Genomic DNA, 25,467 nt, shown 5'->3' on the forward strand with positions numbered 1-25,467 from the left:
CAGTTTACGAACCGGATTTCGATTTCGGTGCGCGATTTTGATTGGACTATATGCATGGAGTCGTTTGTCCAGCCAAAATGTAACTCCATAATACGAGCCTAGTTCGGCAAGGGTGGAAACTGGACTTTTATAGTCAGTTAACTCTCTTGCCTCGGGAAGATGGAGATGGAATAACCGACTTTCCTTGGTTGTGCAGTAATTGACATGCACCATGATAGTGGAGGCAGCGATAGTCTTCAATATCCCCATGGTTTCCAAGGCCTATGCTACACCTGATTTCTTCAGCATGTCCTCCAACTGGTCAAGTCATTTCAAACTTATGACAAGAAAGACAAAAATAGAGGTTTGATTTTTATCATGCCTAATAACCAGTTCACTCATCAAGCAGTTTAATAGAAAATCAACAAATGTACACATGTATAATTCGTTGTAAATGGGACTAGTGGCTACCTTGAACAGAACTTTTATATGTTACAACGACTGAAATTTTCACTGAGGCAATTTACAAAACACAATTGTACAATTAGTTTTCCATCAGACTGACTAAACGTTAATAAGAAGTTCAAAAGGGCTTTAAAAAATCACAATATTCCACTTATGCTAGGATTAGAAGCCAAAAAAAAAATATATATATATATACACTGACTTTCATTTCCTGTTATTCCTATCATTTTCAGTCACTGGGTGATGAAAGAGAAAACAAAATAAATGTTTGTTATCATAAAATAAATGGAAAAATAATTGCAAAATAACTGAAATATTTTGGCATTTTCTAATTGCCCAAGTGAAAATGTTACACATTGACTGTAACATATACAACTAGAGGCCAACTTGTATCGAATATGTGCATACTTCTGCAACACGATCTGCATATCTAAATATGGCTGACAATATTGTGTACAATATTTATATAGTCTTTAGCACAATTTGTGGAAACTTGTGCAAACCCTGAGTAGGACTTGAAACAAGTTAGCTGATTATAACCACAACTATATGCATCATGAGGCTGATTCTCATTACCTAAAATATTAGAAAATAAGCACCAGTGGACATCCTTTTCAGACTTTGATTTAGATGAATATTCTGATTGCCTTGCCTGGCATACTGATTACACATGTCATCTGAATCAAGCGACTCTGTTCAGGACATAGACTAAAATTTAGTCCCAGAAATAAAGTTATAAATATATTTATCTAAAATACATCAAATCAAATCCAAAAGGAGCCCAGAACAATGCTTAATTTCTGGGCTGAGAGCTGAGGCTATCTAGACTTGCCAAATCATCCTAGACTTGAGTTGGATTCAAGGGTCTGGGAGACAGAATACACGGGGCAGTGAATGTCTTCATACCTACATATACACTATAAAAAACACATGGCCTGCATAAACAATCTTAAGCCTGTATATATATATATACATAAGATCATCATCAATGTACATTTAGAGTGAGTGAGTTAATATTTAAAGTCACATCAGCAATATTTCAGCCATATCGTGACTTGAACAAGTTATGCATTAAATTATATATATATATATAAAAGTACATTTAGATAAAACTTAAAAAATACTAACAGAAAAAAACCCATTTTGTTTCAAATAGATCTAAGGCACTTTTCTCAAAGAGAGAAACGTTGGTGTATAAAAATACCTGATTTAACAATACCGTAAATGTTGTAAAGTTATTGACTATATTCTGAGGGGGAATGTTCACAACAGATCGTCCAGCTACAGCAATGACACTGACAATATACACACATAACCAAGATTCAGTAAACATAAGCTGCCTGTAGTTCCAGATCTAATATGTATACTGTTTCAAGGCTACACCACATATTTACTTCCCTTCTATGTAAATGCATATACATAGATGTGAATTTGCTGGTTTACCGTATTCGACGTAATCAGCACCCAGAGCGCTCTCAAAATTAGAAATAGGGGGGTCTTATTAGAATATAATTTGGGTGAGAAAAAAAACAGAGTTGAAAGATCGTAAATTTCGTGGTTTATGCTTACAGCCTGAAATGATACATAAGAAAAGTCAGTGCGTATTATACACGACAGAAATATTTTCCAGAATTTAATTGCCCATAATTAAGGATGCATATAACACACCAGAACGTATTATATACGAATAAATAACTCTTGAGTACATTGATCCATCGGAAGGGGTGCTAATTGGGATTGTTCACTAGCCAATATATTAGCAAATATCGCCGTTGGCGCTTATTAGATCGGGCCGCTTATTACAACGAATACGATATATTTCATGAATGTTAAATTTAGCTTGGTTAAATCTACAGGTAGCCTATCTCTACATTGAAAACACAGTATGTTTATCTCCATTCTACCATGACTAAACAAAACACAAACTCTTTGGTGTTAGCAAATATATTGAGTGAAGCGGCATGGGCTGAGTCCAGTGTTTTATGGGTTGTCGAGCTGAATTATGGAATCACTGATAACAGCCTTTAAACAAAATATGGTGCTCTGCATGCTCAAGAGGCTTCATTCTAAACTGCATGTCATTATTATGACTTGTTGCGCATTGTCATGCAAAAGAGATGACATCACAGTGTATATGATCATGATGATTAGTCACCAAATTTTCAGCACTGTTGTAATGGAAACTTGAAATACATTCTCTTTGCAGAATTCTATCATGTTTTCTGCACAAAATGTATTGCCACACATCCTTTTAATATTGTAGTAACTGCAACTATGCATTTTGTAACCTTTAATTGCACATACATGTATAATTATTACAAACTGCCTTGCGACAATGACTGAAAAAATACTATTCTATAAATACAAGCCTCCGCAATGATGTGGCCATCAAATCAGCTGTTACAGTCAGAGGGGGCTTATTGTGATTTGATACCCACTGACGGACCAATCAGAATGGAGAAATCTACAAATTCATGTTAGAATATTTAGATATATTTTCAAATATAATATCACTTGATATTTCACTGCAGTGAACATAACACTTTGAAGGAACGATTGTCTTAAAAGAGTTACCTCCCCGCCAATTATCTCCCTTTATCATAAGTGTCTAGCCCATACATAAACTGTTCACTTCTTATTTTTGTTAGGTCCACATTTGCAAGGCTAAAAAATGACAGATGGTCATTTATGGTGTCAATATTGCTTCTTGCCGTTTGTTATTCTTTTGAAAATGTTTAGTCATGAACTGTAAATTTTAAAAGGTGATATTTTTACTCATGCCTATGTCACTTGTGAAAATATCTCCTTCCCCCGTCACTCGATGAGAGAAACATCTCATATTCACACGAGAGATGGAATATCCTCTATATATCTATTATATCCTACAATATTCATTAAGCAGTTTATTTACCAGAACAAATTCCAGATTTGAGAGAGTGAACATGGCTGTAGTGATGTGTGTCTGAATACATGGGTTCGCTTCAAGACAAACGCCATGTGATGAAGACATGACCAGATTACGTTCCATTGAGCACCACCACAGTTTTACCTTGACTTACAAAAGTAGGGGTCCAGGCGACCCCCAATAATTAATATTAAGGGTCCTTGCAGGCAATATGAGGGTCCTGTAAAGTAACTATATGGTGTAGTGTGCTGTACGTTTAAATAATTACTTTAGAGCCTGGAATGAATCAACGATCATGTGGACAGAGGTCATGATTGATGGCTGAAATAACAGATACCCATAACTGCTCTTGATGAGGTGTAGGTACGATGAGTGTTATTGTGCATCCCTCGGGATTCAGTATGATTATTTTCTGCGTCCATTCTATATTTGTGCATACTGGACGCACACTTGTCCGGCATGAAAAACCCTACATTAGTATTCACTGACATTGCACAGTGCCATAAAAAGCAGTTTATCGAAACATCTCGTCTTCCCTTCTAAATAATAACTGTTCAATATTGTTTCACAACACTGAAAATATCTCCATTTTCTCCTGATCGTCTGTGTATTCTTCACAGCATCTTCTCCATGTTACAACCTGTTACAGCCCCTTGTTGTAGTAGAGAACGGACTCATCAGTCAGACCCTTCAACTCCGGTTCCAGATCTGATGTGTTCACCTGTACAGGAATTGAAGATTCAGAGGGTGACAAATTCTTCAAAAGTAACGACAGGTGAGAACTAAACAACGAGCCCATGGAGTTCATGCTCTACTTAGTAATTTTACAGATCCATCATGGGGGCAAAGTTTTCAACTTGTGGTCAACTGCATGAGCAACAATTCATTCATTTTTGGTATGATGTCATGAGCAAGGGTGAGAATTGGTTTGCTGTGGGATTCTTATTTTTCAGCAGCATTTTTGACACTGACCCCCATATTGAAGTGAAGCGTTCTGCTCCAGAGTTCAAAAGGTTAAGATTTATATCTACTTAATTGACTTAAATATTTTTGTGTTTATGGAGGTATAAACAAAAAACGGAGTTCACATTGTATATATCAACTCAGCAAAGTTTGCACACCTTTTTGTTTGTTCATACTTCCATAAACTCCAAAAAATATTGAAGTCAATTTAAATAAATAAATAAGTCAACAATAACAATTTCACAGACTGCTAATTTACTCAGTAACACAAAATTATGTAGACAAAGATATGAAATAACTGACATTATTCAGCATAGTAAGGCAACAGGAAACAGTAGTCTGCTTGTGGCCTAGTGGACATCATGGCCTATATTTTAAGTCCGAGGCATCATTGAACTTGCATTGTCTTTATTTGTTTGTGTAATATTCCAGCTGTATGACGGTGGTCTGTAGATAATCAAGTCTGGACCAGACAAGCCAGTGATTGCCATGTGCTTTAATCTACACAATTGGGAATGATGACATGCATCAACCAAGTCAGCGAGCCTGACCACAGGAGACCGTTAGTCGCCTCGTACGACAAGCATGGGTTGCTGAAGACCAATTCTAACCCGGATCTTCACGGGTCTGTTATTTATTTTCCACTGCACATTTAACTATTTTTTATATTTTGACCAACCTAATATTTGTAACATAAATACATAATTATCTGTATAACAGGTGAAAATGATGTGTTCTTACCTGAGACATCTGTGGGAAGAGGGCAATGGCCACAGGGAGAGCGAGACCAAATGCTGCTGTGCACACAACTGCATTACAGGGCAAGTGCATTCTGGGATACTTCTTCAGGAATTTGGTTCTGTGGAAGAGTCAAATAAAAATATGATGCTATTCAACTTTCTAAAGCGATTCATCTTCATTTCACTACCACCTTGATTTTGAAATTTTGATTTTAACCCCAAAAAATACATAAACAGAACATAAACAGACCTTTTGCTAGTGGATACTATGATGCTCAGGAGCATCATTAAACATACACAACAAACATATACTTGGGGTGAAACGATACAGCAAGGTCATGATACATAGGTCACATGATACGTATCGCGATACGCATATTTACGTCAAATCACATGGAAACTTCTTGACAATAAATATTTCAGAGCAGGTTCAAAAGGAAAAGCTAGCTGTAGACACATGCTTGTTGTGGCTATATTAAGTAGTGAACTTGAAACCCTAATTACAACACATTTTACGATATCTGACTGACAAAAACGCCAGGGGTCATTAAACGAATAGTGACTCACTATTAGTGAGTAATTTATTTCACACCGACTGTTGGATTCACCTTTGGATGATTTGTCAGATATTCTCACAGCTAGGTATCATATTGGAGTAAATGTTTGCTATAATGAGATTCTATCACAACACTAAAAACTGACATAACACAGCACTACCTGTATATAACTTGCATGATACCAACTAGTTCATCATTAATTGTGTGTTAGCAAATACATCAAAACATAATTTTGGCATCTAGTCATAGTCTAGTTTAAGCCAATAAAGTACTTTATCCATCAAGTATTGTTGTAAATATAACCAACTGACCCCAAAAATGGTTTTCGAAAAGGAAACCAGCTATTGTTCTTTGTTTCAAAATATCACAATTTCACCTGAAATAGTTTTCAGATCTTATTGTGAACAATGTATTGCAAAACATATCAAATATAATGTTTCATACTAATGCCACCTGAACAGTCTCAATTTAACAGACATTGATGCTGAATTGTTTGATAGGCAGTACTTAGAAGTTGACAGATGACAAAGTGGACACAATTTATGGAAAACAAGGGTGGCACAGGTGGCCCAGTCGTCTAAGGCACTGCGATTCACTGTGCAGAGTTGCGTCCCTTGGGCACGCCAGAAACCTATGATTGTGGGTTCGAATCCGGGTTCGCCCCGATTATGTTTCTAGGTTTGTCAGAACCATACCCGTGCTCGTGGGTTTCATCGAAGTGGTAAACGTCTGAGACCTGCATCACTTTGGGCTTTCCTCCCACATTAAGCTAACTTGAATACTGTTAAAATCGGCGTTAAATCCAACTCACTCACTATGGAAAACAACTTCTTTTCTTAATGTAAAGGCGCTGTTTCGGTATAGATCCTTATACTGTCGTCAAGCCTTTACAGTAAATAAAGAAGTTGTTATCCATAACTTGTGTCTACTTTGACGTTGATGTTACTAAGCATTTTAAAAGCGATATCCTATATACTCTGTTGAACACTGAACTCACTTTTCTAAGGCAGACATGATGATTGGAGGGATGATGAGAATTGGAGCTGGCAGGAACATCCGGGTCAAGGCTGTCTCCTTCAGAGCCTGAGGTCAGATATAACGAGAGAAGGTCCTTATGCTGAGGAGCAGTAGGATAGCCTCGTGGCTAAAGTCCTTAGTTCATTCCTCAAATGGACACAATGTGTGAAACCCATTTCTGGTGTACCCCAGCATGATATTGCCGGAAATTGCTAACAACAGCGTAATGGCGCTAAACCACTCACTCACACACCCACTTTATGCGCAAGGCTCTGTCATATTCAGTGGAACTTTAAGACAGAAAGAACCATGGCTCTGGATACTTTAATAACAAAGTTACCCTCCAGGGCCCCCATGCAGAAAGCGATCTTAGCGCTAAGATGATCGTAACTCCCATTCTTTAACATAGGCTTACAATAGTCGTAGCGCTAAGATCGCTTTGTGCAGGTGGGCCCTGGTCTAATAATGTCACTGTCAGTTGTGAAAACAAATGCCCAAAGCAGTACACCTTTAAATACACTTCTGGTTAAATGATCTTGATCCTCAGAGACTTCATTATTTTTCCTTGGAACATGGTTTACAGCTCAAGAGGTCCAAGTTAAGATAATCAAATCAGGGGAAAGAGATGGAGTAACACACAGTGAGTTGCACAATTACTTTAAGAATGATCACTGTTGACCTTGACCTTCAATTAGGGTCTTTCGAAAATCTCACTTCTGAGCCCAACTGCAAACATGATATTTCTCCGTCAATGTTTTATCAATTGGGCACAGTGTCTGAAACTCAGCAGAGTAAACTGAGAGCCTTAACGGCCAGCACATTTCAAAAGCTGTAGGCATAGTGGAAAAACTGTAAGCCAAAACATTTTAGCTGAAGCAGGGAGACATACTCTTGCAACATAAATTACAAAACACAACCAGTCAACCAGAAGCTTTTACTGCTAGCACACCAAGTTCCCAGACTCTGGAGATAGATGAAGCCTACAGTTATCAAGGAAATTATCAGCTTGTAACACATCTTTGCCAATGCATGTCATACACCATTTGAATGGTCTAATACTACTGTTTTTAAATATGAAAGTTATGTGTATCACAATATACAAATAATGCATTTATAACTTAATTATGTTCATACTAATAAAAATTTACGCTAACACATCCTTAACGTCCAGATTGAGCACCAAGGAAACGAAAATTATGGCGTTTTTCGACAGTTTTAAGGTTTCATAATAGAGCTATCCACTAACTTATTTCTTTTAATTTTTATTAAAGTAATTGGAAAACGATGATAAAAATTTTTTTAAGTATGATCTATCATGATTTATCATTTAACTTAAGCATTTATCCATGACATAAGCTTATGACATAAAAACATGTATGTCATACCCCAATGACATAAGTATGCAAATTAGATATGCAAATTAGATAACCGGAAGAGCGAGCAGTTTGATTTCAAACTATATATTATAAGTGAAGTTACACCAGAGATATAATCAGATTACACAGAATCGTTGTTGTTACCGTTATTAAAGTTTCAATTATTCTGCAAAAGTCTGTTCAAGTATTTTGTTTCAAATAATCCGAGGAACTTTTTTTCTCAGCGAATTGTTTATTTTGGTTTACATGGCTATGGAAAACATGTATCACTACGCACGATCTATACGTAAGATTTCGACAAGTTGCTGATGTTAATGTTTAATGCAATTATTCCTTAATTTGGAAGCAAAAATGTGAAAATGATAAATAGAATTCATCACTCGTGTTTTTTAATATGGGAAATATCAACCTCGTCCCGTTAATCGGTATTTGCCTCGTCAAAGGCTCGGCAAATGCCGATTAACTAAGACTCGGTTGATATTTCCCATATTAAAAAACACTCGTGATGAATCCTCTATATATTTCCTGATAATAGTGGCTCAGTGACATGAGAAATTTCTGGGAAATACCTCCGTTTTCGAGCTCTGTAGAAACAACATGTGCAAAGATTTGTGAGATGTTTTGTTTTGTTTTATCTGAACATCAATAATATTACAGTTACATTGCCAGGAGTATTATCATAGTTGTAACATGTGATTTTATTGTATAGATATTGGTTTCTAATGACGCTTTTGACATATTCTAATATAAGGATCGTGATTGGTCAAAATCAAGCACATGACCTAAGTCAGCCAATCAAATTACAGCAATGGATACTGTATACTGTGTACAATATATTTCAGATCTAGACAAAAGGTTTTAGTTAAATAGAGGATTCATCACGAGTGCTTTTTTAATATGGGAAATATCAACCGAGTCTTAGTTAATCGGTATTTGCCGAGCCTTTGACGAGGCAAATACCGATTAACGGGACGAGGTTGATATTTCCCATATTAAAAAACACGAGTGATGAATTCTAGTTATCATTTTCACATTTTTGCTTCCAAATTAAGGAATAATTGCATTAAACATTAACATCAGCAACTTGTCGAAATCTTACGTATAGATCGTGCGTAGTGATACATGTGTTCCATAGCAATGTAAACCAAAATAAACAATTCGCTGAGAAAAAAAGTTCCTCGGATTATTTGAAACGAAATACTTGAACAGACTTTTGCAGAATAATTGAAACTTTAATAACGGTAACAACAACGATTCTGTGTAATCTGATTATATCTCTGGTGTAACTTCACTTATAATATATAGTTTGAAATCAAACTGCTCCCTCTTCCGGTTATCTAATTTGCATATCTAATTTGCATACTTATGTCATTGGGGTATGACATACATGTTTTTATGTCATAAGCTTATGTCATGGATAAATGCTTAAGTTAAATGATAAATCATGTTATTTTTGATGTTTTAAGCAGGAAATCGCCACCTATGTTTCAAATATGGAACTTTGTGGACATATCGTGCTAGGTTAGGACCTGTCACGAAGATGTCTTATGCAATTATTTGGGCATTAAACATTGTGTCCGAGCCTAACAATTGGGCGACAAATGTCGAGATGTCATTTGAGTTACATTACATGATCGCACGAAAAGATGTAATTTTAAGAATTTTTAGAAATATGTTGATTTTATTTATTATCTTATTTACTCTACTTATGATTTGCTTGAAACGGCTTATATTTCTCTTTGACATGTTCAATATGGACCCATTGTCAAAGCATGTGTCCCAGATTTTTTTTTATGACATTGCTCTGAAAAGATCATAATTTTAAATCTATTGATAAAATATGTACTTTTTGACTTTAAAGTGAGAGATTTAATCAATGAATGATATGACAGGTAGGTTCATGAAACTATATATTATTTTGACTTAGCTACGGTGTGGCTGGTGTTGGAAGAGTTAACAAGTGGAGCACTTTGAAGCTGGACCCTGTTTCCCCAAGCAATCCCAGTGTTATGATTCATGTACCATGTTTACAGCTAAAATAAACTGCAATCCTTAAGGGCCAGCTGAATCTTGAAACTATCAGCCCGAGAACAAATCTGTTGGCCTCAGGCCTATGGGCCGACGTCTATTTCGAACACTAATTGGGCACTTGAATTACTTAGTCAAAGTTGTATGAAGTGAGGTACCACCATATGATAGAAACCGTTACTTTCTCCAAGCAATGAAATCATACAAAATCTTGACGTACTTTTTTGGCAGCAACCTTGGATGTTCCAACCATCTTCTCATTCTGGTCGAACACCACAATACCTTCCGACAGCTCAAAGTTCCTCATGAGGAGAACATTGCAGGTGCTGGCTGTGGCTGAATAACAGAATAAAAGGAAAAACTATTCATTATTAAATGCCTTTCAAACACTTTATTAAGGGAAAGGGAAGGGAATATATTACTGTATGTTTTGTTTGTTTCTTTGTTGCTTAACGCCACACTCAGCAATATTCCAGCTTTATGACGGTGGTCTGTGAATAATGAAGTCTGGACCCGACAATCCAGTGATTGATATCAAGAGCATCGATCTACACAATAGGGATACAATGACATGCATCAACCAAGTCAGCACATCAGACACACCTACCTACAGCTGTATCAACACATCAGACACACCTACCTACAGCTGTATCAACAGATCAGACACACCTACCTACAGCTGTATCAGCACATCAGACACACCTACCTACAGCTGTATCAGCACATCAGACACACCTACCTACAGCTGTATCAGCACATTAGACACACCTACCTACAGCTGTATCAACACATCAGACATACCTACCTACAGCTGTATTAACACATCAGACGCACCTACCTACAGCTGTATCAGCACATCAGACACACCTACCTACAGCTGTATCAGCACATCAGACACACCTACCTACAGCTGTATCAGCACATCAGACACACCTACCTACAGCTGTATCAGCACATCAGACACACCTACCTACAGCTGTATCAACACATCAGACACACCTTCCCTACAGCTGTATCAGCACATCAGACACACCTACATCAGACACACCTACCTACAGCTGTATCAGCACATCAGACACACCTACCTACAGCTGTATCAACACATCAGACACACCTTCCCTACAGCTGTATCGACACATCAGACACACCTACCTACAGCTGTATCAGCACATCAGACACACCTACCTACAGCTGTATCAACACATCAGACACACCTACCTACAGCTGTATCAACACATCAGACACACCTACCTACAGCTGTATCAGCACATCAGACACACCTACCTACAGTTGTATCAACACATCAGACACACCTACCTACAGCTGTATCAACACATCAGACACACCTACCTACAGCTGTATCAACACATCAGACACACCTACCTACAGCTGTATCAACACATCAGACACACCTACCTACAGCTGTATCAGCACATCAGACACACCTACCTACAGCTGTATCAGCACATCAGACACACCTACCTACAGCTGTATCAGCACATCAGACACACCTACCTACAGCTGTATCAGCACATCAGACACACCTACCTACAGCTGTATCAGCACATCAGACACACCTACCTACAGCTGTATCAGCACATCAGACACACCTACCTACAGCTGTATCAGCACATCAGACACACCTACCTACAGTTGTATCAGCACATCAGACACACCTACCTACAGCTGTATCAGCACATCAGACACAACTACCTACAGCTGTAACAGCACATCAGACACACCTACCTACAGCTGGGAAGGGAATAAACTTCTTTATGATTGTTTTGGTGGCTGGACTGAAATTCTGTGCTTTCTTGATCAACAAATTGAGACCTACCTGGAGAAATAACAAAAAAAACATGAACAGACATATCTGAAGATAAAGATTTCAGTTTAAAAATACCACACCACCTCATATGTCCTCACTGCGATCATAGCAGCCATTTGTGATCTGGTTGACATCAACCTGAAGTTAACACAGGAGTGAGTGAGTGAGTGAGTGAGTGAGTGAGTGAGTGAGTGAGTGAGTGAGTGAGTGAGAGTGAGTGAGTTGGGTATGTTTCAGTTTTGAACAGTATTACAGAATTCCTGTTATATGGAAGTGTGTCAGCTCGATGTAAGAGGAAAGCTTGGAGTAAAACTTTCATGAAACCCACGAACACGGGTATGGTGCTGACAAACCTAGAAACAAAATCGTGGTGAACCAGGATTCGAACCCACAATCACAGTGTTTTTCCATGCCCAGGACATCCAAACACAGATAAGTCCTGGGACGGACAATTGACAATCCATGACCAATTATTTGTATTAATCTCATAAAGATATCGTAAAAATTGCTGAATCAATGCCTTAATAATTCTTGATTTAGAAGCTAGAGTTTACAATGATTTCTTACAGCAATGGAGACAGCACTTGTGACAGCACCAAAGTAGCCCATTAAGAACCTGGATGTAGGGGTTTCCTGAAACAGCCAACAATAAACTAAATATCTGGGTTTTTTTGTTTTAAAAAGGAAAGACAGAATTTTTAGAGATTAAAATAATATTTGTAGAGTTCATCTGTCTTATTGATGAGAGAGTTCAAATCAATCTTTAATAATGAACACCATAATGTAAATTGTAAAACAAAAAGAATATAAATAAGATTGACAATTAAAGTCTCAAAACAGTAGTTCAATGTTCTATGAGAAAACAATTAAACTGAAGATGTCAAACTGTATTTGAGTTCTTTCAAACAGTTACCTTGGTGGCATTCCGGTTGGAGTAGTTGACACAAGCGTTGTGACTCTGGTTAATCCATTGCCAGAACACTGTTTGGAACATGCTTGGGTTGGGCAGTAGAAGGCCCACAACCTACATGAAAAACAAAACTATTTGTTAGGGGAACAGTACTGCTTGGATACTGTCTGGAACAATCTAGGGTGGACAGTAGAAGGCCCACCACCTACATGAAAAACAACGCTATTTGTTAGGGGAACAGTACTGCTTGGATACTGTCTGGAACAATCTAGGGTGGGCAGTAGAAGGCCTACCACGTAACTACATAAACAACTACACTATTTGTTGGGAGAACAGTACTGATTAGACACTGTCTGAAACATGACTGGTTTGAACTACATGACTTTCAAGTTTATCCATTTACCAAAGGTTATTTTACTGTCACAGCGAAACAATTTAGTTTTCGTACAAACAGCTCTTATGACATCATATATCACATTTACGCAATTCCTTCTATGTGAGGCTTAGACCTTACAGAATTTACAGTTTTATCAGAAGATTAACTTACGATAGGAGCACCAAATGGGACAAATCCTGAAATGCAATACAAATTGACATTCAGATAATATTTGTTTATAAAAAGTGAAACAAAACATGCTTTCCTTTCTAACCTGTTATCTCCATGGTAACTCAGTGTATCTCACAGATATAATGAAGGACTAGATGTGTTTGCAAGTGTTTTCATGGCTGCATTGGTAACCATCCTTCCGAAACTAACAATTGGATAACCATGAATGCTCACCTTGACCTTTGACTTATTCTGACTAAAAGGTTTTCAAGGCAGAGCAATAAACTGGCGAAGGTAATACAAAGTTGAATGATACACACACAAATCTTTGAGCGAGACTTCTATCTCGGGATCTTGACCTTTGATCTTCTTACTGCCGTACTAAAGAAATGTCCAGGTTTGAGAAATAAATCCACTGTGGGATATCCTCTTATAATCTTGCAGTATGCAAGAGAAAAAATGATACAACTATTTTTCACAATTAACTCACAGATGACCTTTGACACGATGTAATGACCTTGACCTCTGACCTTTCTTCTCTCCAGTGTCTGGATGGATCATGGACTTACCTGACATACGGAACGGTATGAAGATCTTCTCTCCTGTGTCAGGGTGGATCATGGACTTACCTGACATACGGAACGGCATCAAGATCTTCTCTCCTGTGTCAGGGTGGATCATGGACTTACCTGACATACGGAACGGCATCAAGATCTTCTCTCCTGTGTCAGGATGGATCATGGACTAACCTGACATACGGAATGGCATGAAGATCTTCTCTCCTGTGTCAGGATGGATCATGGACTTACCTGACATACGGAACGGTATGGAGATCTTCTCTCCTGTGTCTGGATGGATCATGGACTTACCTGACATACGGAACGGCATCAAGATCTTCTCTCCAGTGTCAGGGTGGATCATGGACTTACCTGACATACGGAACGGCATGAAGATCTTCTCTCCTGTGTCAGGATGGATCATGGACTTACCTGACATACGGAATGGCATCAAGATCTTCTCTCCTGTGTCAGGATGGATCATGGACTTACCTGACATACGGAATGGCATGAAGATCTTCTCTCCTGTGTCAGGACGGATCATGGACTTACCTGACATACGGAATGGCATGAAGATCTTCTCTCCAGTGTCAGGATGGATCATGGACTTACCTGACATACGGAATGGCATGAAGATCTTCTCTCCAGTGTCAGGGTGGATCATGGACTTACCTGACATACGGAACGGCATCAAGATCTTCTCTCCTGAGTCTGGATGGATCATGACTTACCTGACATACGGAACGGCATGAAGATCTTCTCTCCTGTGTCAGGGTGGATCATGACTTACCTGACATACAGAACGGCATGAAGATCTTCTCTCCTGTGTCAGGGTGGATCATGGACTTACCTGACATACGGAATGGCATGAAGATCTTCTCTCCAGTGTCAGGGTGGATCATGGACTTACCTGACATACGGAACTGCATGAAGATCTTCTCTCCTGTGTCAGGATGGATCATAGACTTACCTGACATACGGAACGGCAAGAAGATCTTCTCTCCCATGTCAGGGTGGATCATGGACTTACCTGACATACGGAACGGCATGAAGATCTTCTCTCCTGTGTCAGGGTGGATCATGGACTGAAGAAGAAACACACTTACTGAGATTGATGAATATTTTCTACACTGTTTGCCATGAAACCCTATAGGTTGCCACGTTATTTCAGTGCAGCATAAAAAATACATATTTGTTTTTTTCCATCCTGTGACTTTGATCTTTTCCCGACATGTGCCAAAAGATTTTCCCTTGGCCATTTGGAATAAGTCCATGAAGAATATCACTATTGTCAATAGTTGTGTGTGTTAGATATTAGGGTTGCACCGGTCAATTAACGAGGGGTTGCTGGAAAAAATCCGAGCCGAACTACGATGGAATGAGTTGATTCCAGCTGGTTGCTTATACTTGTTGTTTTAATTGCTGCTTTGCTGTATTTATTTAAATGTATACTCAGAAGTAAAGCAGTTGGATTACTTTGGGTTGTGTATATATATGGAACAGTTGAACGAGTCACTGTTTGAAATCAACTAATCTGGAGTATTGCCATAATCTAATGGTCTTGCTGTTTTGATTTTTTTTGGTGAAAAAATATATGAACCTATTACAAGCCAAAGAATGGCATTAACGGATTATCTATCCATTCAATACTACTCAATACAAATGTCCCCCACAATAACACTTGTGGATTACCTGCTTGATTTTCTGTGCATCCCAGAGTTGCTTGTCTGTAGTTGAGGATTCAAGGCGGCCATGTTTGAAGTCAACTAGTAGCTTAGTAGATGCCTGCAGCTTTGCCTAGGGAGGTAAGATTATTTCCTTAAGGATACAGTGGACCTATTCATTCTCATCCAACATTGAGAGTACCCAATCCTGGTTTAACTGTTAGGTTAATATTTAGTATTTTAAGAAACACCCTTTTTAAATGCAAGTTTCATTTTTGCACAAGATTCCAACTTTTTGCACATTCCATGCCATTTATAGTGTGCCAGATTCCCAGAGGAATGGCCACCATTGCCTTGTGTCTTCATTCTGCTGGCAGCAAGATGTCATGTTGTATGTTAGAATCAAGTTATATTTACAGATTTGTAACCATGGTCACCTACCATAGAGAAATATAACAAAACAACAACATCCTCCTTCCCTATCCATTCAGTTTTCAAAATACTCATTCAAAACAAGAATATATTCTTAACAGACAACTTTGGTACCATGGTTTGATTCCTCCATAAGACCAACAGATCTCTTAGACTTTCCTTAATCCATGGCTCTGCTCTACAGTGCTAGTATTCATGTAAACAAATGATCCTAAATGGGAGTGAGTGAGTGAATGAGTATGGTTTTACGCCGCTTTTAGCAATATTCCAGCAATATCACGGCGGGGGACACCAGAAATGGGCTTCACACATTGTACCCATGTCGGGAATCGAACCCGGGTCTTTGGCGTGACGAGCAAACGCTTTAACCACTAGGCTACCCAACCACTCCTATCCTAAATGGAAACTAGGAAGGTTAATGGTGCTAAAGTTTCCATGTATCACCACTGATACTAAAAGCTCAATTAGAGTATTTTTACTTGTCAATATGTATACACAACACTGATACTCACCTCTGTCGTGAACAGCGTGAGCGGATCGATCACATCTACGAAGTGTCGCAGTCGACCAAGAAAAGTGCCCTGGAAGTGAAAATATAGAAATATATAACATGCAATCCACATAGTCTAACAGATGAGGCTTAGAGATCCAAAACTTTGTAAGAGGAGCTGAACACATGAGGCTTAGAGATGCAATACTTTGTAAGAGTAGCTGAACAAATGAGGCTTAGAGATGCAATACTTTGTAAGAGGAGCTGAACAGATGAGGCTTAGAGATGCAATACTTTTTAAGAGCTGAACAGATGAGGCTTAGAGATGCAATACTTTGTAAGGGGAGCTGAACAGATGAGGCTTAGAGATGCAATACTTTGTAAGAGGAGCTGAACAGATGAGGCTCAGAGATGCAATACTTTGTAAGAGGAGCTGAACAGATGAGGCTCAGAGATGCAATACTTTGTAAGATGAGCTAACCAAGGGTAGTGGGGTAGTTTCAGAGGCAGGCATTTAAATAATTCCAGTCATAATCAGAACCACACCAAAAGATGACCATTTTAGGTGCTGCCTTGTTGGGTCAAGACTACCCATGTCACAATGTATACAAACAACCTGGAGGTATTGATATGGATAAACACAATATGTGTGCGTGCGTGCGTGCGTGCGTGCGTGCGTGCGTGCGTGGGTGCCTGCCTGTGTTAGCATGCATGTGTAAATGATGAATGTTCCTTGCCAGTGCAAATGTATCCTGGTAACATTTTCCTAATAAAAAGTGTTCCAAAGGAGGAATTTCCCCAGAGAAATTTAGTACAAAGAATCAGCCAGTCGTGGTTTATCATGTCTGTGGAGGCTGTTGTTGGAAAGTGAGTGAGTGAGTGAGTGTGGTTTTACGCCACTTTTAGCAATATTCCAGCAATATCACGGCGGGGGATACCAGAAGTGGGCTTCACACATTGTACCCATGTCGGGAATCGAACCCGGGTCTTTGGCGTGACGAGCGAACGCTTTAACCACTAGGCTACCCGACCGCCCCCTTGTTGGAAAGTTGTGAAGCAAAAGCACTGTGCACAAGCACGAGCGATCTATCACACTTATGTTTGAGAGCATGCAAGTTCAGTATGTGATATTCTGGTACTAGTTTGAACAGAATAACTGTTCACTAGGTCATTGGGTCATGACACGGTCTGGTTCTAGATGTGTACTGTGTAACTGAGACAATCTGACTACAAACTCACACCAACTATCTCGTAGCTGTACAAAACAACTGATACTGGCTGAACTGTCCCAACCATCTATAAACATGCACAGCAAAGTTTGACCTGAGCTCCATGTTTACCTAGAAGGTCAATAACCTTATCTGTAGGGGGGGGGGGGGGGGATGGGCATTTCAGATATTAGATATATTAGAATATTAGATTAAAGAGGTCATTCTCCAAGCAATATTGGCCAGTTGACCCAAATGGAACCACAGATAACCTGGTTGACACCACTGTCCTGCTCCATTGGGTTGAGACCCAGTGACAGCCACACCAGGACACTTAGGTTCTGAGGAACTTATGCGTATACTACAACTGTTTGATAAGACGATTGTGTATAAGCCAATCACGAAATTCATTTACAGGCAGTTAAATTCAGTAAAAAGAGTTAGCTACTATTCATTTAGTTTAATTGATTTACAGGGATTGTTATGAAACAGGTCAAGTTAAAATATCAAAATTACAAGAAATATGTGGGTAAAAGAAATTTGATTACCCGCTAAAAATTGTGGATAACCAATAAAAATCAAAACCATGGGTAAAAAATACTAAAATACCCAAATAACCAAAAGATTATCTAGAGCTCTGACTGCAGATCATAAGTGATTGCAAAACACAGCTTGGTTATTTTGTTTAGTTTATTTTCTCCAAATCACAATATCCTGTTGCAGTCTTGAGTGAGTGAGTTGAGTTTAACGCCGCTTTTAACAGTATTCCAGTTTTATCATGGCGTGTCAGCTTAATGTGGCAGGAAAGCCCAAAGTGATGCAGGTCTCAGACGTTTACCACTTCAGTGAAACCCACGAGCATGGGTATGGTGCTGACAAACCTAGAAACATAATCGGGGTGAACCAGGATTCGAACCCACAATCATAGGTTTCTGGCGTGCCCAAGGGATGAACTCTGCACAGCGAATCGCGGTGCATTAGAAAATTTGGCCACATGTGTCCCCGTTTCAGTCTTGAAATACATGTAGTACAACAAACATGAATTGACATGTCATATAGACTCTGTGTCGCTTGCTAATGTGGTATATTACACAATACACAAGGCTGAGTGATTCATGATACCTGGACTGACTGCTGGTCTAAATTATGCAAATATCTACTACATGCCCTGAAAATTGAAACAGAAAATATTGTACAATGTTGAAATTATATCACTGATTTTAAAACAAGGTTACTTGACACGCCCTCACTAGCCATACTCTTGTCATACATGGAATCCATCCTTTTTTTGAAAGCCCATATTAATACTTGATTAATCTTTTTTTGCACTATGAATCATAAACAACTTCTATACTAATCTTTTTTTAAACTCTGAAACATGCAACGTAGATCGTGTTAGGTAGGCAGAGCATGTATACTGTTTTGTTGGTCATCTATCACCTACGTCTCCACCTCGGTTAAACCGATCGTCTATAACGCTCTTCAATTATTTGGACCCCGAAGGTAGCGTTGTAGTGAGAGATCATTGTATATACAACACAGGTCTCCCTTCAACTAATGAAACGATCACGTATATTCTGTGTATTAGCTGGTGGAAATATCCATTGTGCCTGCAGGCCTATCCAGCTGTGCTTATTGAGCCACACCTCCTTGTTAGTGCTTGTAAGATATGTTTGGGTTGTTACAAATGCAGACCTCAAAATACGTACATTTAACGAAGGGCAACAGTGCTAAATTTACATTTTCACACTGCATTCTCGGTCATCAAATTGTGCATCATACCGGCTACATAATGATGCAAGACAAATCGATTACTATTTTTCATGACACTTGCACTTTAAACGATTAAATAACAATTAATTCTGACAATGTGCGAATATGTATTCACATTGTAAATCTATTAAACACCAGGGTTTTATAAAACATTTTCAGAAATACTGTAAATCTTGAAAAAAATGCGTCTCCAAATTAATACCACTGCTGACCCCAAGCCAAAAATGCGACTCAAAATCAATGCGACTCCCCCACACCACCCCCAGTGGAATGATGCATATCCTTACCTTAATCCAACTCTACCTTAATCCAATCAAACAGCAAATAGCACCGCTTATTAGCACTGAGTAAGGCACATCCGCAATAACAATAAACAGTGTTTTCCTAAAACAACACACAGCTTATATGTTTATTCTGTTGACTGGCATTAAGGAAATTCAAAGGCAATAATATAACTGAACCAACAACAGTTCATGGATTGGAGTGGTCATTGATGCCTAGTTTGACACGAGTGGGTAGAACTCTTGACCCCCACAGTGATAACTCACCGGATGCCTATTATGTAATTCCTATTCCTTAAATGACATTGTCATGTACTTGTTACAACTGCTGCTCAATAAAACATGTTTGTGTAAATATTCAAGTTGGTATTTCCGCTATCCAAAGTGTGCAGTGAGGCCGTCTTGATGTTGATATTCATTTTGGAGACAAAAATGTGAAGTTTCATTTATACGAAAAAAGACCACTCGCATTTTTCGTATTTAATTCACGCTCACGTTAATTTCAAGATTTACAGTAGTAGAAAACAAAAGATGAAGCAGCCAGAGCTCACAGGATTGAACCGGTCAGTGCGGGGTCCTTCTGATAGTATGCAGTTTGCTGGTATGTATGTATGTATCTATGCCATGTCTGACAATAGGTCACCACAGTGTCGGACTGATGGCTTCCTTATTATGGGAAATGCAGGCCTGGTCTCAGTGAACTGGCACCTGTGAAATGTCACATCCTACCGTACATATCCTTGTAAACGTAAACACACCCTGCGGGGATTCGGGGTTACGATTGGTTCCCATGCAGGTTGTAACTGTAAGAGGCGATTTAATGGATCGCCTGGCTTGGCGACTTGGTTGATGGCCTGATTGTACCCTGATGGTGTGGATTGCTGCTCACAATATCAATCACCGGATTGGGTGGTCCAGCCTTGATTATTTACAGGCTACCATCATACAGCTGGAATGTTGCTGGTTGTGTAGTTAAACTACAAACACGTACATCGTAAACATAAGCGTTCAGATAGCTCTGTGCTAAGGGCTGGATTGTGGTCCATATAGTAATGACGATATACAATGGGTTCGTTTTTGATACACAGATATCTTAAATTGCATTAAGTCACACTGAGTAGACTGATATAGACCAAACAGAACAGGATTTGATTCTGAAATAGGAAAGGATGGGACAGGGATTGTAGCTGGAAAGCGCTATACAAGTGCATTATTATTATAATCATCATCATCATCATTATTATTGGGTAATTTCAAAAGCAGAATCAATGTTAGCATGAAACAAAATGTGCTAATTTGATTTGTAGCTGACAATTATTCCACAGCAAGAATCTGCGAGTCAGTGCGTTATATTACTTCATATCTATTAATAAAATAATATCATGCCTATCAGGCTTGAATCAAAGATAATGTTTGATAATCTGAAAATATGTGCTAACTCGATCAATAAATGGATATTTGTTTTATTTATATCATTCATTGCTAATTAGACTGTATGTTTCATAATAGCATTTAAAAGCGTTCCAATATTTTGAAAGCATTCAATAAGTCAATTATTTGATAATTTATTAACTGTTCTATCCATACTGACAAGATATTTAACATATAGTAATGGACAGAGGTCTGAGAAGAATGTATACAGTTTACAAGGCACTTAGACTGTCTCATACATGTTTTAAATTTCAAAATTAATCAAAGCCATGTTTGAAATTCTATGAATAAGAAATAGAGTGCCAGTGAAGTGTTCTTAATTACCCAAGTCTGCAGCAAATGTCGGAACAAATTCTAAAATTCAAGAAAACATGCTTATGTTATTATCATAATTAATGTCATGGCTTTGTAGAAATGAAATTAATTATTTATTTATTTCAAAATCATTATGCCATGGAGTTAAAACTGCAGCTAGCCTCTTGAATCACTGATAGTGATGTAGACATGGAAATTATATATATAACATTTTTTATTATATAAGAGGGTCTATATCACTAGCGGGTGACATATAATAAAATAAATATTTTTATGTTTAATTTATCTCTTTTCCTGCTGCTTTTCAGTAGGAGCGGTCGGCCCATGAAATGAAAAATAAAAAATGTGTGGCCTAAGTTTGTGAGTAACAAGGAAGAGGCTGTACTTATGTTGATGTTTATAGTTTTGCATTATCATGATTATTGCACTGACTGAAACGTTTAACTTCTTCTTAATTTCCGAAAATAGAAATTTAATGGGTTTTTACAATTTTGAGCAAAATAATCAGTCTCCCCATTTACTTCAAAATCCTTCACTTCCAACTTCAATTTAGCATGTTATTTTTACAGGTGACCTTATCTCTACATCGCAAACACAATCTGGTTACTGGTATCTAAGTCATTTACAACTGTATTGTTGTTCACCTTGTGTCCTTATTCAAGCTCACTGCAATCATTCAACAAGCTTTCTAAACAAATTTACAGGTTATGATGACATTAACAGCAAATAATACGTGCACAACTGGTGGTACTGAAGTGAGGTGTAACAGCGCTGTACATGCGCTAGAACACGTTGTGAAACCTAATAATACGTGCACAACTGGTGCTGAAGTGAGGTTTCACAACATGTTCTAGCGCATGTACAGCGCTGTTACACAGGTGGGTAGGCAGGATATAGTAAATAAACATGTTTATTATCCAAAACTGGCTCCCACAGGAGATATGGCTTGGGTGAGATCAAGCGATATCTACATTGTAGATATTGCGGCAATGAAATTGCATCACAATGCTTTGTAGACCATTGTGGCACCCACAGGAGATATGGCTTGAGTGAGATCAAGCGATATCTACATTGTAGATATTGCGGCAATGAAATTGCATCACAATGCTTTGTAGACCATTGTGATGTCATTGGTTACAATGTCACAATCAAATGACATCACTAATGGCTCTGCTACTGAGGCTGTTAGCAGTACTTTTTACTGAAAGAGTATCTGGAAAACTGGAAAACTGCAGCTCTACATCCACAAAATGCTGAAAGCATAAAAGTCACGATTCATATGTAAATCTCTATGCTAATGATGACAAACTTCTGCATCTGAAGTCTGTTGTATCATCAATTATCAACCAAAACTGTCCTTGTGTGAGATCAACCAATATCTCCCTGGAGATACTGCTACAATGAAACATTGGGACATCACTGGTTACCATGACATCACTCATCTCTCTGCCACTGAAGCTAGTTTGCTCTAAACTCAAGATACTGGTTATTACTGTGTTTAAAACTAAGACGATTAGGAAGAATGATTTTGGATGATAAACTAAATATTCCCTTAAATTGTGTCTTCTGCCATCAAGCATGTCAACACACGGCAAGCCATAGAGTTATTATATTTATTGACTTGTGTTGATATATTTGATATCAAAAGCCACAAGGGTGAGATTCTCTATATGGCCTACATTAAAAATACTGTTCTGGGAACAAAAAGTGATCAACTTATAAAAAATCTCTACAATAATAACCATAGGCATATGACCAGAATAAAAATAATTGTCAGTGAACACTAATGAATAATAATCAATTCAAAACCATGTTGACATTTCCATGTGAAAAAAAAAGAGAAAAAATGTGAGGTGACCTAAAAAGCACATGAAGCATTACTCAGCATAAATTTCATGTAGATTCAATAAGCTTACTTTGTTTCATAAACACATAAAAAATGTTAATTCGGCGAAAAGAGAATTTCACATATTTCCCCCCAAAAAACCCACGATGTGAAAATTAAAGACATTCAAAACAATGCACGGGTCATTATGACATAATTTGGTGACCTTATTTGACCGTTTACGGTACAACAGCGAGTAATGGAGCCATTCACAGTTTTGCTGAGTAGCTCAAGTGCAATGGATGACATTGAATGTAAGGACGGTCGACACAATCTATAGGTCACCTGGTCATATTTCGGGCTGTTAAGCTTGAAAGGAGGGTATCCTTCGCTGGCCACGGCTTTCTGCAAACTCCCCATCGTCCAGCTTCTGTCACATTCGCCTCAACTTGTCATGTGGAGGGTGAGTGTAAACTAAGCAGTCACGTGACAACGCTGCCCGCACCTGCGTGTTTAGAGTTACCTCCCTTAGACCATATACCAAAAAAGCAGGCAACAAAGTTAGCTCTTTATCTTGAAGTTTTATGTTGGCTGTAACCAGTTTGGATTAAGTTTAACATTATTTTTGTGTCAAAAAACTAGTTTGATATGATTAGGTATTTCGAGTTTTCAGACAAAGTAGGCATATATATAGGAACAACTTGGAGCATATTGGTTAATCGCTATCGAATATAAACTCCTTACAATCCAAGCACCCGAGAGTGATATACATGTCTGTCGATGGAGGCCAAACATCTAATTTTATAGGAGGTTGTAATTTGTAGCCATAAACTATGAAACTTGTCTCGACGCTACAGTTATGCTGAAAACATAAGGAAAATTGAATGTTGAATATACTACTATAAAATCCTCTATGCATAGTCTAAATTCCTAACAATGTCATCTTGACACCAAATATTTTACAAAAATGATTTTTTTGTTATGATTTTAACAGTTAGGTAATTGCCTATCCTTGTTCACGTGATCAGTTACATTAGGCAGAGTTCAACCGTCCTACTCAGTCAAGCTTTGAAATACAACAAAAATGTTGTCATAGTTAAAACAAATAAATATACTGACAATTTATAAATGCGTGGGGCACATGTGTCTTCTTATCGATTAGGGGGCGGTTGGGTAGCCTAGTAGTTAAAGCGTTCGCTCGTCACGTGGAAACCCGGGTTCGATTCCCGACATGGGTACAATGTGTGAAGCCCATTTCTGGTGTCCCCCGCCGTGATATTGCTGGAATATTGCTAAAAGCGGCGTAAAACCATACTTACTCACTCACTCTTATCGATTAGGCACAATAATTTTAAAACAAGAACGGTAAAATAATCCAAACTTCTTGAATTAAACATATTTTCCAGAGTGTACAAGTAACGGTATATATCCCATGGTATATATCCTGTACGTGTACAGCGTTGTGTGGCATTGTGATCGACGCTCAGGAAGTGCTCGTAAAATCTTCACATCGTCAACCTAATCACGACTAAAATTCAACAGAATCTTACCTGGGGCATATTTTAGTCGGCTCTACGACATGCGTGGGGTGAAGCCGGTATCGGTGGCTTGAGATCAATGAGATCAATGTCAATGCGCAGATATTTCCAAAAGGGTACACTCACGATCAGGATAATTAAAGTGGGTGCTGGTGCTTAACCCTTTTCCAGGTAATATGCTCATTTGGCCGTTTGAATTTTGACTAGGGCAGATAGGGTAACAACAAGTACCATCTTTAAACGTCTTTTGGTATGACGCGGCCGGGGATCGAACCCCGGGCCTTCTACCACTAGACGTTCTACCACTAGACCACGGAGGCGGTCACAAGGGCAGATAGTACTTGTACACGAGATAAACACCGGACGTGGACAGGTTTGCGCTGGATCCCTTCCAGCAGCCTCCGCCCCACATGATTTATGTTACCAGGGTTAGGTGTATATTTTTTGTGTCATCCCAAACTGGCTTATATAGGAAATAACGCTAGGGTGAGATAAATATAGAATTCTAAACGAGCTCCCGTGTAATACCAATTTTATGAAACGAGTGAATAGTTGTGGTATCTGACGAGCGAAAGCGAATCAGACACTACATCTATTCACGAGTTTCATAAAATTGGTTTTACACGGGAGCGAGTTTA

The 25,467-nt window shown here is 38.4% G+C and overlaps 1 protein-coding gene across 3 annotated transcripts; it reads right to left on the reverse strand.

The window, feature by feature from the left end:
- Positions 1-344: 344 nt before the first annotated feature.
- LOC124145670 (sideroflexin-5-like) lies at positions 345-23,788 on the reverse strand. Of its 3 annotated transcripts, XM_046515537.2 has the most exons (12): positions 23,637-23,788; positions 16,481-16,549; positions 15,565-15,669; positions 14,903-14,957; positions 13,316-13,341; positions 12,772-12,882; positions 12,426-12,491; positions 11,777-11,867; positions 10,251-10,366; positions 6,607-6,692; positions 5,054-5,171; positions 345-4,070 (listed from the first exon to the last, which is right to left on the reverse strand). In XM_046515537.2, the coding sequence occupies exons 1-12, from the start codon at positions 23,709-23,711 to the stop codon at positions 3,993-3,995; spliced, it is 996 nt and encodes a 331-aa protein (XP_046371493.2). In that variant the 5' UTR covers positions 23,712-23,788; the 3' UTR covers positions 345-3,992. The 3 variants fall into 3 exon arrangements, with proteins under 3 accessions (XP_046371493.2, XP_048249378.1, XP_048249379.1); XM_048393421.1 differs by lacking the exons at positions 14,903-14,957; positions 15,565-15,669; positions 16,481-16,549; positions 23,637-23,788 and adding an exon at positions 14,245-14,537; XM_048393422.1 differs by lacking the exons at positions 14,903-14,957; positions 15,565-15,669; positions 16,481-16,549; positions 23,637-23,788 and adding an exon at positions 13,945-14,231.
- Positions 23,789-25,467: the final 1,679 nt, after the last annotated feature.

This window comes from Haliotis rufescens, unplaced genomic scaffold (genome assembly GCF_023055435.1).
Source record: "Haliotis rufescens isolate VD_foot unplaced genomic scaffold, xgHalRufe1.0.p SCAF_12, whole genome shotgun sequence".
NCBI classification, from domain to species: Eukaryota; Metazoa; Mollusca; class Gastropoda; order Lepetellida; family Haliotidae; genus Haliotis; species Haliotis rufescens.

Coding starts and splice junctions, on each gene's coding strand:
- LOC124145670 (XM_046515537.2), bottom strand. CDS start 23,711: ATGGGGAGTTTGCAGAAAGCCGTGGCCAGCGAAGGATACCCTCCTTTC. Junction 10,367..11,776: donor TATTCCCTTCCCAGCTGTAG/GTAGGTGTGTCT, acceptor TCTGTTATTCAG/CCACAGCCAGCACCTGCAAT. Junction 6,693..10,250: donor CCAAGGTTGCTGCCAAAAAA/GTACGTCAAGAT, acceptor ATCTGACCTCAG/GCTCTGAAGGAGACAGCCTT.